At 33.8% G+C, this 15,311-nt stretch overlaps 1 protein-coding gene across 1 annotated transcript in view; it reads left to right on the forward strand.

Annotated features, from left to right (window-relative positions):
• Lrp6 (LDL receptor related protein 6) overlaps positions 1 to 15,311 on the forward strand; it is a 180,430-nt gene that overhangs the window by 123,882 nt on the left and 41,237 nt on the right. The window contains exons 13-17 of the mRNA XM_026412107.2: positions 1,292 to 1,494; positions 3,591 to 3,802; positions 5,193 to 5,383; positions 12,559 to 12,768; positions 15,018 to 15,143. Coding sequence (XP_026267892.1) covers positions 1,292 to 1,494; positions 3,591 to 3,802; positions 5,193 to 5,383; positions 12,559 to 12,768; positions 15,018 to 15,143 — 942 coding nt within the window. The remainder of the gene's footprint in view (positions 1 to 1,291; positions 1,495 to 3,590; positions 3,803 to 5,192; positions 5,384 to 12,558; positions 12,769 to 15,017; positions 15,144 to 15,311) is intronic.

Consider the following 15,311-nt stretch of genomic DNA (forward strand, 5'->3'; position numbering starts at 1 on the left):
TAATTATTCTGATAATATTCTATTCTTATTGTCAATCTCTTACTGTGCCAAATTTATGCATTAATTAATCATAGGTAGGTGTGTGTATATAGGATTCAATACTGTCTGTGTTTGAGGTATCCACTGGGAGTCTTGGAATTCATCTCCCACTAATAAGGGGAGACAGCTGTATTTTAGTGAGGATTTAAAAATGCTACTAGATTTTGTAGTTGTTATCACTGGCATTCTTTTCTAGATGTTTTCCTATGATAAAAGTGATTACATAATAACTAGAAGCCTAGTCCTTGGGAAAGGGAAGTGTTTGCAATGTATTTTCCCAGTTCATGAATTTAGGGAATCAACTTAGCATCAAAGGAGAATTTTATTTTAGTGAAAATATAAATGTAAGGTTTCTTTTGAGGATTAAAAATAAAGAATGTGGGGCTGGGGTTATGGCTCAGTGTTAACGCACTTGCCTAGCATGAGTGAAGCACTGGGTTCGATTCTCAGTATCACATATAAACAAAGGTCCATCAATAACTAATGAAAAAATTTTAAAAAAAGAATGTGAAGTGTCTATATTATTAATTTTGGGATAATTTTTATCTGTCTTTTCTCCCTACAGCCATTATATACATTACAAAGCAAAATAAAGTCTATATCTGCATTTCATGAGTTTTTGTCTAATTCTTGTTAATCTAAGTTTATTAATGCTACTAATAATAATTGATAATAATAAACAATAGCTATTTGTACTTTTATATCCTGGCTTCCAGTTTTTAAAGTGTTTTCATTTCTGTGATAGAATTTTTATAGCAACTCAATGAGAAGGGCAAGGTGGCTATTTATTTTACAGTTGGATAAAATTTGATCAAGAGGAGGGTCAATGACTTAGTAATCAAATGATTAGATAATGAACAGTCTGAATTTAAAATAATAATGAAGATTCTTCTTTGACCTATGGAGGCCCAGGTTTTCGGCCACACACACACACAAGAATAGGTTAAGGAGGATTAGAGTTATTCACCTGATGGACTAGAATTAAGTTTACGTTTATCAAATGTTTCATTGAAATCTCCTATGATATCTGTGATAGAAGAAGAAAAGTAGATTATGTCACTGGGTAACTGGTTTGGTAACCAGAGTGCTCATCATTGTCGCTCTGAAGAGAGTTTTGGATTACGTATTCTGAATCCTGCTATGTCTGTCTGTATTGAATACAGGAAATAATATCCAATAGTCTAGTCAAATATTTGAGTAATGCAAGACTCAGAATAACTATATTTTGGATTTGCTCTTTTCTTTTTTTAAGCCCCTACCACCTTCCTGCTCTTCAGTCAAAAGAGTGCTATCAATCGAATGGTGATTGATGAACAACAGAGTCCTGACATCATCCTTCCCATCCACAGCCTTCGAAATGTCCGGGCCATTGACTATGACCCCCTGGACAAGCAGCTATATTGGATTGACTCACGACAAAACATGATCCGAAAGGCTCAAGAAGATGGAAGCCAGGTAATTCAGGGTCCGTTAATTTCTCCCCTCCCCTTCCTTCTCCTCTTTCTCTTCCCTCTCTCCTTCTTTTCTCTTTTCCTTTCTTTTATTTTCCCTCTCTCCCTTTCATCTGTCCATCCATCTGTCTTAATGTCTTTTTTTCTTATACTGGAGATTGAACTCGGGACCTCACACATGCTAGGCAAGGGCTCTTGAGCTATGTCACCAGCCCTTTTAATTTGAAACAGGACCTTGCTAAGTTGGTGAGGCTGGCCTTGAACTTGTGAACCTTCTGCCTGAGCCTCCCAAGTAGCTGGAATTAACAGGAGTGTGCCACCATACTTAGCAGGGCTCAGTTCAAAATCCATTTCTTCTGACTGGTAATTGGACTAACCAATTATACTATTTTACTTGGTTCTTGCCACAGAGAGAGACAGAGACAGAGATAGAGACAGAGACTGAAATTCTGAACCTAGTAGCTCTCTTTTATTCCTGATGATTTTTCTGAGTGAACAATTACTTGACAGTGGTATTGGGATGGAAATTATATTAGGAGAACTTAAGCTCACGTATCAGTAATGACTATCACTGCTACCCACATCCATTTATATAGTTTTTTTTTCTTATGATTTCATTTGTGTGGAATGTTAGAAGTTTTGAAGTCAAATAGGCCTTAGTTCTGATCCAAGCTCTCTCCTTCCCTGGGAATCTCATAAATTTTTTTAACTGAAAAAAATGCAAAGTTACATAGTGCTTACCTTTATATGATAGGGACTTGACAAATAAGTGTTACATTACTAATTACAAATAAGTGTTACATTACTAATTACCTATTATTTAAAAGGTTCAGAGGACAGCATATATAGCATAATTTTGTAAAATTTAAAACATCTAGGATGTGCTGTTGATCAAATATTTTTTTGGTAAATATTATTTAGTGACTATGAGATGGGAATGAGAATATTGTCAGTCTTACTTATGCCTACACACTAGTCATGGATTTATATACCACTCTAATACTTAATTTCCTTGTGTTCTGTGACCAGGCAGGGTTAGACTGGGATTACAATAAATATAACTATTGTCTTCCTTATAGCAGTGATGTTAAATTGAATTTTGAATGTACTAAAATATAGGGGGATTAAATTACTAATTTTTGTTACATCTTTTCAAACAGTTAAGAACAAGATGGTAATATATTTAGAGCTACGGTAATATATTTAGATCATTTAGGGGTGAGGTTATAGTTGTGTATTCTATATACACTTTATACTGGGTAGGACAGAATTAATGATTGATAACTAGTAGATAGAAGTTATGGTTATTATAGAGCCAAGGACATTGCAAATAAATTAAATAACCTCATTAAGGAATGTTAATAGTAAAGTCCTAGTAAAGGAAATGTACTTTATTCAGATGGACAAGTCTTCCTATGATTGACTTTGTTAAAAAATATATATTTATTTTATTTATTTGGAGGTGAGTTTCTGGATTAGAGAAAGAGATGATTGATAGAGTTGGTTTATAGCCCTGACTAGCGTTATCATTTCTACAGCAGTTTCTAAACTCTTTAGACATTGGGGGCCAGATAAATCTTTGTTGGGGGGGCTATCCTACATGTTGTAGGATGTTTAACAGCATCCTTTGCCTCTACTCACTATATTGCCAATAACATCACCATAGATGTGACAACCAAAAATGTTTCCAAACATTGCCAAATGTCTGTAGGGACAGAATTTATCCCTGGTTGAGAACCATTGCTCTAAAGGTATTTCTAGGGTGTAGTTCTAGCCATAGTTTGCTGAAGGTTGCTGTTACTTTCTTCCTTCTGTCTCTAATCAAGGCATCATTAGCTTCTTGGAGCAACTAATCTATCCTCGGCTCCCTCTTCTACCCTAGGCCATAACAATCCCACAGAGTATTTGAGATGCATGTTAACAAAGAAGTACATTATCTGTAAAAAAAAAAAAAAAGTATCAGTAAAAAAAAGCTTCCAGCGACTTGAGAGCTCCTTCTCAGGTGTGTAACCACATAGGCGGAAGCATTATGAGTAGATACCTCAGGGCTATTTGTTATGGAGTCTTTAACTTTCTGTGTGTGACTTTTTCTTTCCTTAGGGCTTTACGGTCGTTGTGAGCTCAGTTCCGAATCAGAACCTAGAAATACAGCCCTATGACCTCAGCATTGATATTTATAGCCGGTACATCTATTGGACTTGTGAGGCTACCAATGTCATTAATGTGACCAGATTAGATGGAAGATCAATTGGAGTGGTGCTGAAAGGCGAGCAAGACAGACCTCGAGCCATTGTGGTAAACCCAGAGAAAGGGTATGTTACTAAAGTGGCATTCAGATATATTTGCATCTGAGACCCTTCTCAATCTTCCTTTTCAGTTCTTTATTTATCTTTTAAATATTCTGTGCTCCTGTGAACAGCTCATTATTCTCTGTCCACTTGCCCATGCATTTTCTTAACAGCTTTCTTATATTTTCTTTGATTTCACTGCCTAGAATTTCCTTTCTTGGTTTAGTTCTAAATTTGATCCATACCTTCAGGACCATTTCAGCTCCTGTTTCCTCCATGAAGTTTTCCTTGGTCTTCCTACCTCCTGCCAGATGTGATTCTCCTCTGTCCTAGATACCCAGTGCTCTGTGTCTGTTCCTCTCTATTCATATTTAATTCTTTTCAGTTTGTCTTCTACTTAACTATTTTTCAGTTGTATATTTCTTATTAGACCTTAGACTCCTTTATGACAAAAATTAATGTTTTTTTTTTCACTTAATACAGAGCTTTGCATTTAATAAATATTCAGTACTCAGCTGAAAGATAAGGAATTCAGCAGGGAAAGTAGCTTATTTAAAAAGAATTACAGGAAAGGGATGAAACCTATAAGTTAATATAAGAAATGATTAATATATAACTTATTTTAGTTATTAATAGGAAAGGAACTTAAAATTTTATGTCCAGTTTTCTCTGGCCACTGATTTCTTCTTTATTGTAGTAGTCTGAAAACATTGGCATACTGTGTCTAATACTCTTATATTCAAATCTATGAAAGTTAATTCCCTATGAAATTGTGTATGCTCTTTTTTACTTCTATGAAAGTAGAAGTATACCAAGACCTTTTTTAATATTAAATTTTAGGGGGGAGGGAGAAATGGGGAAAGGTGAATCAGTGAATACTAAGTTGTAGTTAGATCAATATTTTAAAAAGAGCTAGAAAAAAGAATTTTGAATGATAATTAAGATAGTTATACTGGGTTATGCATGTATACATGTATTCAAACATCATATGTTACTCCATTAATATGTACAGTTTTTATTAGTTTAAAAGTAAATTAGGGGGCTGTGGTTGTGGCTCAGTGGTAGAGTACTTGCCTGGCATGTGTGAGGTACTGGATTTGATCCTTGGTGCCACATAAAAATAAATAAAATAAAGGTATTGTGTTCATCTACAACTAAAAAAAAATTTTAAAAAATAAATTAAAACAGATTTAAAGATATCTAAAAGATATTAGTTGACCTTCATTTATCTTCTTTTTTTTTTTTTTTATAGTGATGGGAATCAGACCCAAGAGCTTTATGCTAGTAGGCAAGCACTCTACCACTGAGCTACATCCCCAACACCATCTCTATTTGTCTTAATCATTAAGAATATTCTTATTTTACATGGTTTCTTACTTTGATAACTTCTTATTTTCTTCTAATTACTCTTCAGGTATATGTACTTCACCAATCTTCAGGAAAGATCTCCTAAAATTGAACGGGCTGCTTTGGATGGAACAGAACGAGAGGTCCTCTTTTTCAGTGGCTTAAGTAAACCAGTTGCCTTAGCTCTTGATAGCAGGTTGGGCAAGCTCTTTTGGGCTGACTCAGATCTCCGGCGAATTGAAAGCAGTGATCTGTCAGGTACTTAAGAAGTGTATTTCCCTATTTTGATTTGAGTTTTTCAGATGGTTTGTTAGTAGCATTTGTATTTTTCTTGCATTGTATTTCTGATAGATTTATTTGTAGTTTTATCTTCTATAGTATACATCAAGTTGGTTGGATAAAAGCTTTTTCTCTTACTATCTAATTATTTGCCAGTTTTCTTGATAGAGTAATAATATATTTCTAATGTATCTTTCATTTCTCTTAGTTGTTCTCCTCTAGTACATGTTCTCATCATCTGATTGATGGTCTCCCCGCTAGATTTTCCTTAAAAAAGTATGTGTGGGGCTGGGATTGTGGCTCAGCAGTAGAGCACTTGCCTAGCACAGGTGGGACCTGGGTTCAATTCTCAGCACCACATAAAAATAAAAGCATTGTGTTGTGTCCGTCTACACCTAAAAAAAAAAATAAATATTAAAAAAATAAGCAACTGTTGTTACCAGTTTCTTATGTATCCTTCCTGAAATATGCTGTGTACCCACAAGAAAATACAGTTATGCACTCTATCCTCGCTATCCTTTAAAAAAAAAGTGTGTGTGTGTGTATGTATCCATATATATAAATAAACATCCATGAACATAATTTTTTATATATACAAACATAATAATCTAAAATGTGGTTTTCTTGTTTTGTTTTGGGTGTTACTGGGGATTGAACCCAGGGCCTCACACATGCTAGGCAAGTGCTCTACCACTGAGCTACATCTCCAGCCCTTTTTATTTTATTTTGAGACAGGTTCTCACTCAGTTATTCAGGCTGGCCTTGAACTTGGTTTTCTCCTGCCGCTGCCTCCTGAGTAGCAGAAATTACGGGTGTTTACCATTGCTCCCAGCCAGAAGTATGGTTACAAATGTCATCAATATACTCTAAAAATCTTCAGGACTGTCTTATAACCTACAGGAGAAAGGTCCAGATGTACACTTAATTTGGTATAAATTGATATTTGCCTTTTACAAACTTAACTTGACCTTTATATTTTAACCAAATTAAATCATTCTTTACTTTTAAGGTATACTTTAATTTCTCATTTCTCTGTAGTCCTCTATGATCATATTTACTTCATCTACCCTAATTTCTTAACATTTTATGCAACCTTACTAGTGATTAGGGAAATTAATTTAAAATAATACACTTTGTCTATCAGAGTGACAAAAATTTGTTAAAGCTGATTGTAGTTAACATTGGCCAGAATGCTAGAAAATAACATATTCTCAAATGGTTTAGTGAAAATGGGAATAGGTAGAACCTTATGGAGGGTAATTTGCCGATAATTATCAGCATTTAAAACAAGCATTCCTTTTGATTCCTGGCAGTTTCCTTTTTAAATGGGTGTCTTAGAGAAATATAAACCCAAGTGTACAGAGGCATTTATGAATACTATTTGTAATCATTTTTCATGGAGGAACATTCTACTATATCAGTGTATAGAATATAATAGTCCTTTAAAAGATTAAGGTAGATCTACATGCACTGATGTAGAGGATGATTTTTAAAACAAATTATGCAACAGTGTTTATTAAGATCCAATTTTGTTTAGAATTTAAAACTATATAGTATGTTTGCATGTACCCCCTGCCACACTCACACACTACACAGACACACACACACACACACACACACACACACACACATATATCAGTAAGAAATAAGGGCATGTCTATATGTTCACTTTGAAATATGTAAACAAATATATCTTAAGAAAGGTCTGGAATGTTTGCATATTAAAATGTGAAGAGTATTGTATTATATGAAATTTTTTATTTCTGAATACATTTATAATTTTTTTAAAAAGCAATAAATAAAAAAAAAATTCTGGCCAGGTGTGTTGGCACATGCCTGTAATCCCAGCAGTTCTGGAGGCAGAGGTAGGAGGATTGAAAGTTCAAAGCTAGCCTCAGCAACTTAGTGAGGCACTCAGGAGATGAGTGAAACTCTGTCTCAAAATAAAAAAAAAATTAAAAAGGACTTGGGGATGTGGTACAGAGGTTAAGTGCCCCTGGTTTCAATCCCTGATATCAAAATAACAAAATTCAAAACAAAACAATTTTGTCCTTTCTTTAGGTACCAGAGTCCCCCTTTGCTTTCTCTGATTCTGAGTATTCATATACATAGTTACACAGGTGTTTTCATATGTCTGGCATGGTATATCCTTTCCCTGATCTGATTTTCCTATGTCTCTTATATTACCTCTGTTTTGTATAATAATTGTTTATGTCCACGTTTCAGCTCTTTTATTAGTATTGAAGATAGGTTCCCACACCCTTGCCTTTTCTTTCTCTTCTTTTATGATGTTTGGTTTTTGTTATTAAAGTAATACATGTTCAAGCTGGGCTCCGTGGCACACCCTTGTAATCCCAGCGGCTTGGGAGGCTGAGGCAGGAGAATCACTAGTTCAAAGCCAACCTCAGCAAAAGCAAGGCACTAAGCAACTCAGTGAGACCCTGTCTCTAAATAAAATACAAAGTAGGGCTGGGGATGCGGCTTAGTGGTCGGATGCCCCTGAGTTCAATCCTCAGTACAAAAAAAAAAAAAGTAATATTAAATATTTTTATTAAAGAAAGTTTGGGAAATAACTTCTGATAATCAAGAGATTATCTGATACACTATTATTATTAACTTTAGTCTTCAGTGAGTTCTATTTTCTTTTATTGTTTTTTCAAACATATTTTATTGGTGCATTAGAGGTATACATAATGATGGTATTTGCACACAATATAACTTGGCTAATATCACCCCCCACACCCTTTCTGTTCCTTCTATTCTCCTCCTTCTCTATCCTAGAGGTAACTTTTGATGTTTTTTTTTTTTTTTTTTGCCATGCGTGTTTTGAGGTGTTTGTGTTTATTTTACTATATCTATATCTATCTATCTATATATATATATATATATATATATATATACACACACACACACACACACACACACACATTTATTTATTTTTTAATTTTGTAATATAAATAGTCCCATCATGTATTATTTATAGGTTGCTTTTTTTTTCAGGACAATTATGATTTTGAGATGATCCATGATTATCCACACCTCTGTTGTTTATTTTCAATGCTAAATAGCATTTTATTGTGTGACTTTATTCTGTTGTCTGTTTTGCTATTCAAACTGTCTAAAAAATTTTTTTTTTTTTTTTTTGCCATAAAATACAGTGCTGCAGGGGATTGGGGATGTAGCTCATGGATAAGGTGGTTGCCTAGCGTAGGTGAGGCTGAATTCAATCCCTAGCACCAAAAAAAGGGAAAAAACAAAACAGTACTATAGTACATGTCCCTGTGCACACATGTAAACATTTCTCTAAGGCCTAATATTATTAGTGGAATTTCTAAAATATAATGTGGACACTAGAATGGCAATATGTAAATGAATGGAAGGGTAACTGATGTGATACAGCAATCTGTATACGGGGTATAATTGGGAGTTCATAACCCACTTGAATCAAACTGTGAAACATGATATATTAAGAACTATGTATTGTTTTGAATGACCAACAATAAAAAAAAATAAGTAAAATAAAATATAATGTGGACATACATGTGTATGTGTATCTGTGTATGTCTATTAACAGGTATAGATTAATCTCCAGTGTGATTATACAATTTGAAGTTTGTATTAGCAATATATGAGAGCTGCTACTCCAGAATCTGGTTATTGTCAGACTTACAGATTTTTGCCAGTCTAATAAATTTAAAAGATATATTACATTAATAAAAATTTTTATTATCCTGTTTCTGGTGAGGTTTAACAAAATCTCATGTTTTTATTGGTAATTCACATTTCTTTTATGAATTTGCTGTTCATAGCCTCTGCTCATTTTAATTTTCCCTTTTCTATTTTTTTGAGACAATATCTCCCTAAGTTTCTCTGGCTGGCCTTGAACTTATAATCCTCCTGCCTCAGGCTCCAGAATTGCTGGTACTACAGGCGTGCACCACTGTGCCCAGCTGCCATTTTTCTGTTTTAGATTTCTAGAAATTCTTTATGTATTCAAATTATTAATTTATTATTAGTAACATATGTATTGGAGAATTAGCATGTTTAGTAAATTTAATCTTTTTATCCATGACCATGAGAATCCTTCCTTTATTTTGGTCTTATTTAATAGCTTTTAGTACTTTTTCATAGTTTTTTTCTGTAGTGATCTTATACTTTATTTGCAGACATATAGGAGTCTTCTCTTACTTACAAGGAACCAAGTTTTTTTTTTTTTAATCTATTTGGCAAATTGGTTTTTCAACACCATTGACTAAATAATCCATCTTTTCTGTTCTGTTTTATAACTTTTATTATATATAAGATTCTTATTTATCCACTAGTCTTGTCTTTTTAGTTCTGTTGCATGAATGTATTCTCTTGCATAGATCTACAGTCTTCCCCCTTCTCGTTAGAGGATATGTTCCATGATCCCCCAGTGGATGCCTGAAACTTGGATAGTACCAAACACCATGCTATTTATTTCCTATATGCCTTGTAGCATAGTCAGAGAGTACTAGAGTTAATCTCTCTTTCCATATTTTATGCCCTGTACCTCCTTTACATCTTATACTTTGGGGCCACTATTAAGCAAAAGCAATGTTTTTTGAACATAAGCACTATGATACTGAGATAGTTTTATATAAAGAGATGACTGCCAAGTGATTAAAGGTAGATAGCTTATATTGATAATGCTGAACTTTCTTGGCTATAAATATTTTTTTTCTCCTATTATACATCTCTTTTTCTTCTGCTTTCTTGGAGAGCTTTTTAAATTTGTCACCCAACTTTCTTACTGAAAAAACAAATTTTTAAAAATTTTCCAGTATCTTGTTTAATTTGCAAAGTCTGGTTTGTTTTGGTTTTTTCCCCTCTGAGTGCTCTGCCCTCAAAGCATCCTGTTCTTTAGGGTTATAATGGCTAATTATTTATTTTCTTCTGCTTTTAATTGTGTCTTTGTCTTTTATTTCAATTTTAAAATTAGTTTCAATTTTATTTTTTTAGTTGTCAATGGACTTTTATGTATTTTTATGTGGTGCTGAGGATTGAACCCAGTGCCTCAAACGTGTTAGGCAAGCACTCTGCATCTGAGCTACAATCCCAGCCAGTTTCAATTTTAATACAGAGGTTTTCTTTAAATATTTGGTGAACCTTAGTTGTCTGTTTAATATTAGGCACTAAAAATGCTGACTTAGGCTTGCAGATGCTTTGATTACAGTGGCTTTCTTCTAGAGGCCTGGAGTTCTAATGGGACTCATAGGCAAAACTGTCTGAAGTTATTTTCTTTAGTGTATTTCAGGGTCTGTCTGTTTGTTTGTTTTTGTTCTTTAGTTAATAGTTTTTCCTATGGAAAATTCTTCCAGTCTTTTGTATTAGGATAAAAGTGGGCTGCTTAGGCTGGGCGTGATGTTGCAGTGGCTCAGGAGACTGAGATAGGAGGTTCACCAATTCAAATCTAGTGTCAGCAACTTTGTGAGGCCCTAAGCAACTCAATGAGAACTTGCCTCTAAATAAAATAAAAAGGGGTCTGGGGATGTGGCTCAGTGGTTAAGTGCCCCTGAGTCCAATTTCTGGTACCTAAAAAAAAGAAGTGGGCTGCCTAGTGTTTTTGAAAGATGTTGGGAATGGTATTATCATTAGAAAGTAGATTTTTTAAAAAGTGATTCCCTTGTGATAATCCATTTATGGCACTAACTTTTTGTCTTTGCCTGGTATATTAAGGTCTCGTTATTTTTAGTCTTCTGCAGACTAAGGGAGGAGTTCCAGAAGCTATTTAACTTGAACGTATTTTTAGTTAATACTCTTTTTCTAGCCCCAACCATATAAATCCTCCCTTTGCTGCATTCTAAAATACCTGGTGCTTCCAGATCCTCAGGATGGTTTTATGCATTATTTTTGTTTATCACTACCAGTTTAGTATTAGGAGAGAGCACAAGTAACCTTGTTCTTAATCTATTTGCCATGGTTATGAATGTTGACTTAAGTAATGCCTGCCTGTCTGGTTTTCTCACTATTCTCCATTTATTAAAATTTAGCATTGTGCTTGCCTCTTTCCTGGAGCTCTCCTTGTTATTCTTAAAATATAAGCTAATGTCTTTCTTTAACTGAACTCATTAATTAGAAATCATGAAATATGAGGAAAGGGAATCTTATTTGTTTATTTATTTTGAGTGAGAGAGAAACTATGAATAAATGAATGGGTTATGTCGACTCAGATGTCAGCCTCCTCTGTGGAAGAACTTTCACACTGTCAAGCAATAAAACAAGTTGATTCTTCATAGTCTAAATAGTTCTGTGTTTTGGATGTTATAGGAATAATTCTTGTCTTGGGGTGAGACTTGACCCAGTGAGTCAGTCTTCTTTCTGTGTTCTGAGAAGCCAGGTGTTCTTCATAAATGGTCTCTCCAAGTAGGGTGTGTCAAGCACAAAACTGGGCTCACCACCACTGCTTCATTTAAAGAAATGTCACTTTTATCTGTTTTAGAGTTTTCATAAAACTAAGTTTGAAAAATAGACTCTACTGAAATAAAAATAAGCTGCTTTAAATTCTTTCTACGTTTCTATAAACTAGACTATTTACTGACTATTGGGCTCGCTCTCTCTTTTTTTCCCCTCCCTTTATTGTGGTACTTGGTAATGAACCCAGGGGTGCTCTACCTCTGAGCTATATCCCCAGCCCTTTTTATTTTTATTTTTGTTTTATTTCATTTTATTTTATTTAATTGTAGTTGGACACAATACCTTTATTTTATTTATTTATATGTGGTACTGAGGATTAAACCCAAGGTTTCGCACATGCTAGACAAGCACTTTACTGCTGAGCTACAATCCCAGCCCTGCCCCCCTTTTTATTTTTTAATGTAAGACAGGGTTTCACTAAGTTGCCCTGGCTGACCTTAAACCTGTGATCCTTCTGCTTCAGCCTCCTGAGTAGCTGGGATCACTGGTGTATGTATACCTGTACCCAGCTTACTATTTATTCTTGATAGCACATTAATGATTTATTACCTGTTTTCTGATGTGTGTATATATACTCAGCAGGATTTTTAAGCTTTGTGGTAAAGAGCTCATGCTTTCCTTTCCCATACTTTTAGAGTCTGATATTCATTAAATAATTGTTGAAAGTATGATTTGACCAAATTAATCATTGTTGTTGAATATTCTCCTTTTCCAAGGTGCCAACAGGATAGTGTTAGAAGACTCCAATATCTTGCAGCCTGTGGGACTAACTGTGTTTGAAAACTGGCTCTATTGGATTGATAAGCAGCAGCAAATGATTGAAAAAATTGACATGACAGGTCGAGAGGGCAGAACCAAAGTCCAGGCTCGAATTGCTCAGCTTAGTGACATTCATGCAGTAAAGGAGCTGAACCTTCAGGAATACAGTAAGTGCTGATGGACTAATGCTAATTGGAGGACTTGTTTGTGTTGTAAGAAACTAAGATACACTTTTATGTCTTCTTGGACTCTTTTGTCTTTAAGATTTTTATATACTTTTAGTTTGCCATTAAAAAAAAAAAATCTTCCTTCTTTTAAAGCTTTATGTCAAACTCATCTGGAATCTTTTCCAAATGAATAATCATTTCCTTGTAAAGCAGGAATGGGAGAAAATCATGTTCATGCTCATTTGAAAAATTTTGTGCTGGGGGTGTAGCTCAGTGGTACACTTGCCTAGTATGCATGAAGTCCTGGGTTTCATCTTCAGCAACACACAAAACACACACAAAGACTAAGTATTAACTCTGCTTATCATGACTTTTCTTTATCTCCCTCAGTCACTTAGAGACACTGGTAGTATTAACATTTATTTATCTTTTCCTCCTTGCCCTTACAGTTTGAATGAAGTAAAAAATTATATAATGATTAATTAATATGCTTACTGTGGATTAATCATATTCTTAGGCAAAAGCAAAATAAACTACAATTAGTATATAAACATAGAGAAAACTTTAATCAGTAAGTGCTTGTTTACTTTTTTCTCAGATAAAATTTTTTAATTCCCAACTTAGAAAAATAGTTATGATTTTTAAATTTTATTTTAAAACTTTGGAAAATGACTAAGCATCTTGGCTTAATTTCTTTTTAATGCATGTATATAACCAAAAGTGCCTTCATAGCAGTCACTAACAGGTCTTACATTATATAAACTAAACCTTAGTTTAGCCTTACACCAATGTTTAGTGGAATACTAGAGTCAGAACCATTATAACTTCTTACCTCCTCAGCTTAGTGCTTTCCAGTGGAATTGAAGCATGAAAAGAGAATGAGGGAATGAGAATGCCATTCCTTTTTCATTTCGAATGTTCATTAGGTTGCCACCATTCATGAATTTAGATATAAAATTAAAGATATTTGAAAATTAGAAAGAATTTTTGTCATTTTATGTTATTGAGCTTTTAATAGAAATAAGATAGTAATGACAATACCTGCATCATTCAGTTGATAAATGAATATTTGTATTTGCAGAAAATCTCAGTGGATTTTTTTTAGAAATTCAGCAAAGAGTATCTTCTTTATATAACTTAATATATTTTGGTTTTATCTTTAGGAAAACATATCTTAAAATTTCTAATAACATAAGACCATGAGATTTTTGTTAATCAAAAGTGTAGGAATTAAAAGTTGAGAGGCATTGCTGAATAGGTTGTATTTTCTAATATAATAAATGATGTCTCTTTTGGACAGTCGTTTTCATAGATGGCTGATTTTATCTACCTCATCAGTACAAACTGAAGCACAACACATGTTATTGTAGATGAGAGTTGAATAGTAAATTATGGTACATTAGATGCTGTTTTGGGTTTTTTGTTTTTGTTTTGTGTGTGTGTGATGACAAAGGTCAAGTTGCTTGTAAAACAAGCTAAATAGAAAATTCAGAGCAATTATTATTTTTTTAAGAAAGAGAGAGAGAAAAATTAATATTTATTTTTTAGTTTTTGGTGGACACAACATCTTTATTTTTATGTGGTGCTGAGGATCGAACCCAGTGCCTCATGCATGCCAGGCTAGTGCTCTACTGCTTGAGCCACATCCCCAGCCCAGAACAATTATTTTTTAAAATATAATTTGTGAAACAGATTTCAAAATGTTTTACCTATGTTTTGTTTCTCTTACTTTGCCCAAATATGAGGAAATTTGACATTTGTAATATGGTAGGTTATCCTTTGCAATTAACCAAGCAGTAATTTTATCTGTCTCTGAATGGTTCAGTTCCATGTAATCTTCAGTTTTTCCTTCTAATAACTTAATTCTTAGTGGATTCCTCACTAAAATATACCTTTTAAGTGAAATCATTTTATCTTTTGAAAAAATGAAGTTTCTGAGATAAGATGTTGAGAAATAGAATAATATCCAGGTCTCAGTGGTCTCCTAACAATGTTTCTAGTTCCAATGATCAGCTTTTCTTATATACAAAATTAACATAAGCCTATAATATTGTGTTGTAAAAATATTTTTAAGTGTGTGTGTGATGTGTATAAAAAATAGTAACAGTGGTTAGGTATAAATATATTCTTGTAGTTATGGGGATGGAGTGAGAAATTATGTTGTGTGGAAATAAAGGCCAAGCTGATTTTACATTTGGGTTTCATGTAGTTCATAAATAATTGATTTTTATAATTGTCCCCTTTTCCAGGACAGCATCCTTGTGCCCAGGATAATGGTGGCTGTTCCCATATTTGTCTTGTAAAAGGAGATGGCACTACAAGGTGCTCTTGCCCCATGCACTTGGTTCTGCTTCAAGATGAGCTGTCTTGTGGAGGTAAATACATCATAATTTTCTTGTGGAAGCTTAAATGTCACTGTATTTATTATCTTGGTTTTAGCCTTCTATGATTAGGGACTGAAGTTAACCTTTCTCCTAAATTAATTGGTTATTTGTGTTCCATTCATCTGCATTGTATTACATTTTTTAATTATTTTCTCCCTC

Source organism: Urocitellus parryii, chromosome 5 (assembly GCF_045843805.1).
Source record: "Urocitellus parryii isolate mUroPar1 chromosome 5, mUroPar1.hap1, whole genome shotgun sequence".
NCBI classification, from domain to species: Eukaryota; Metazoa; Chordata; class Mammalia; order Rodentia; family Sciuridae; genus Urocitellus; species Urocitellus parryii.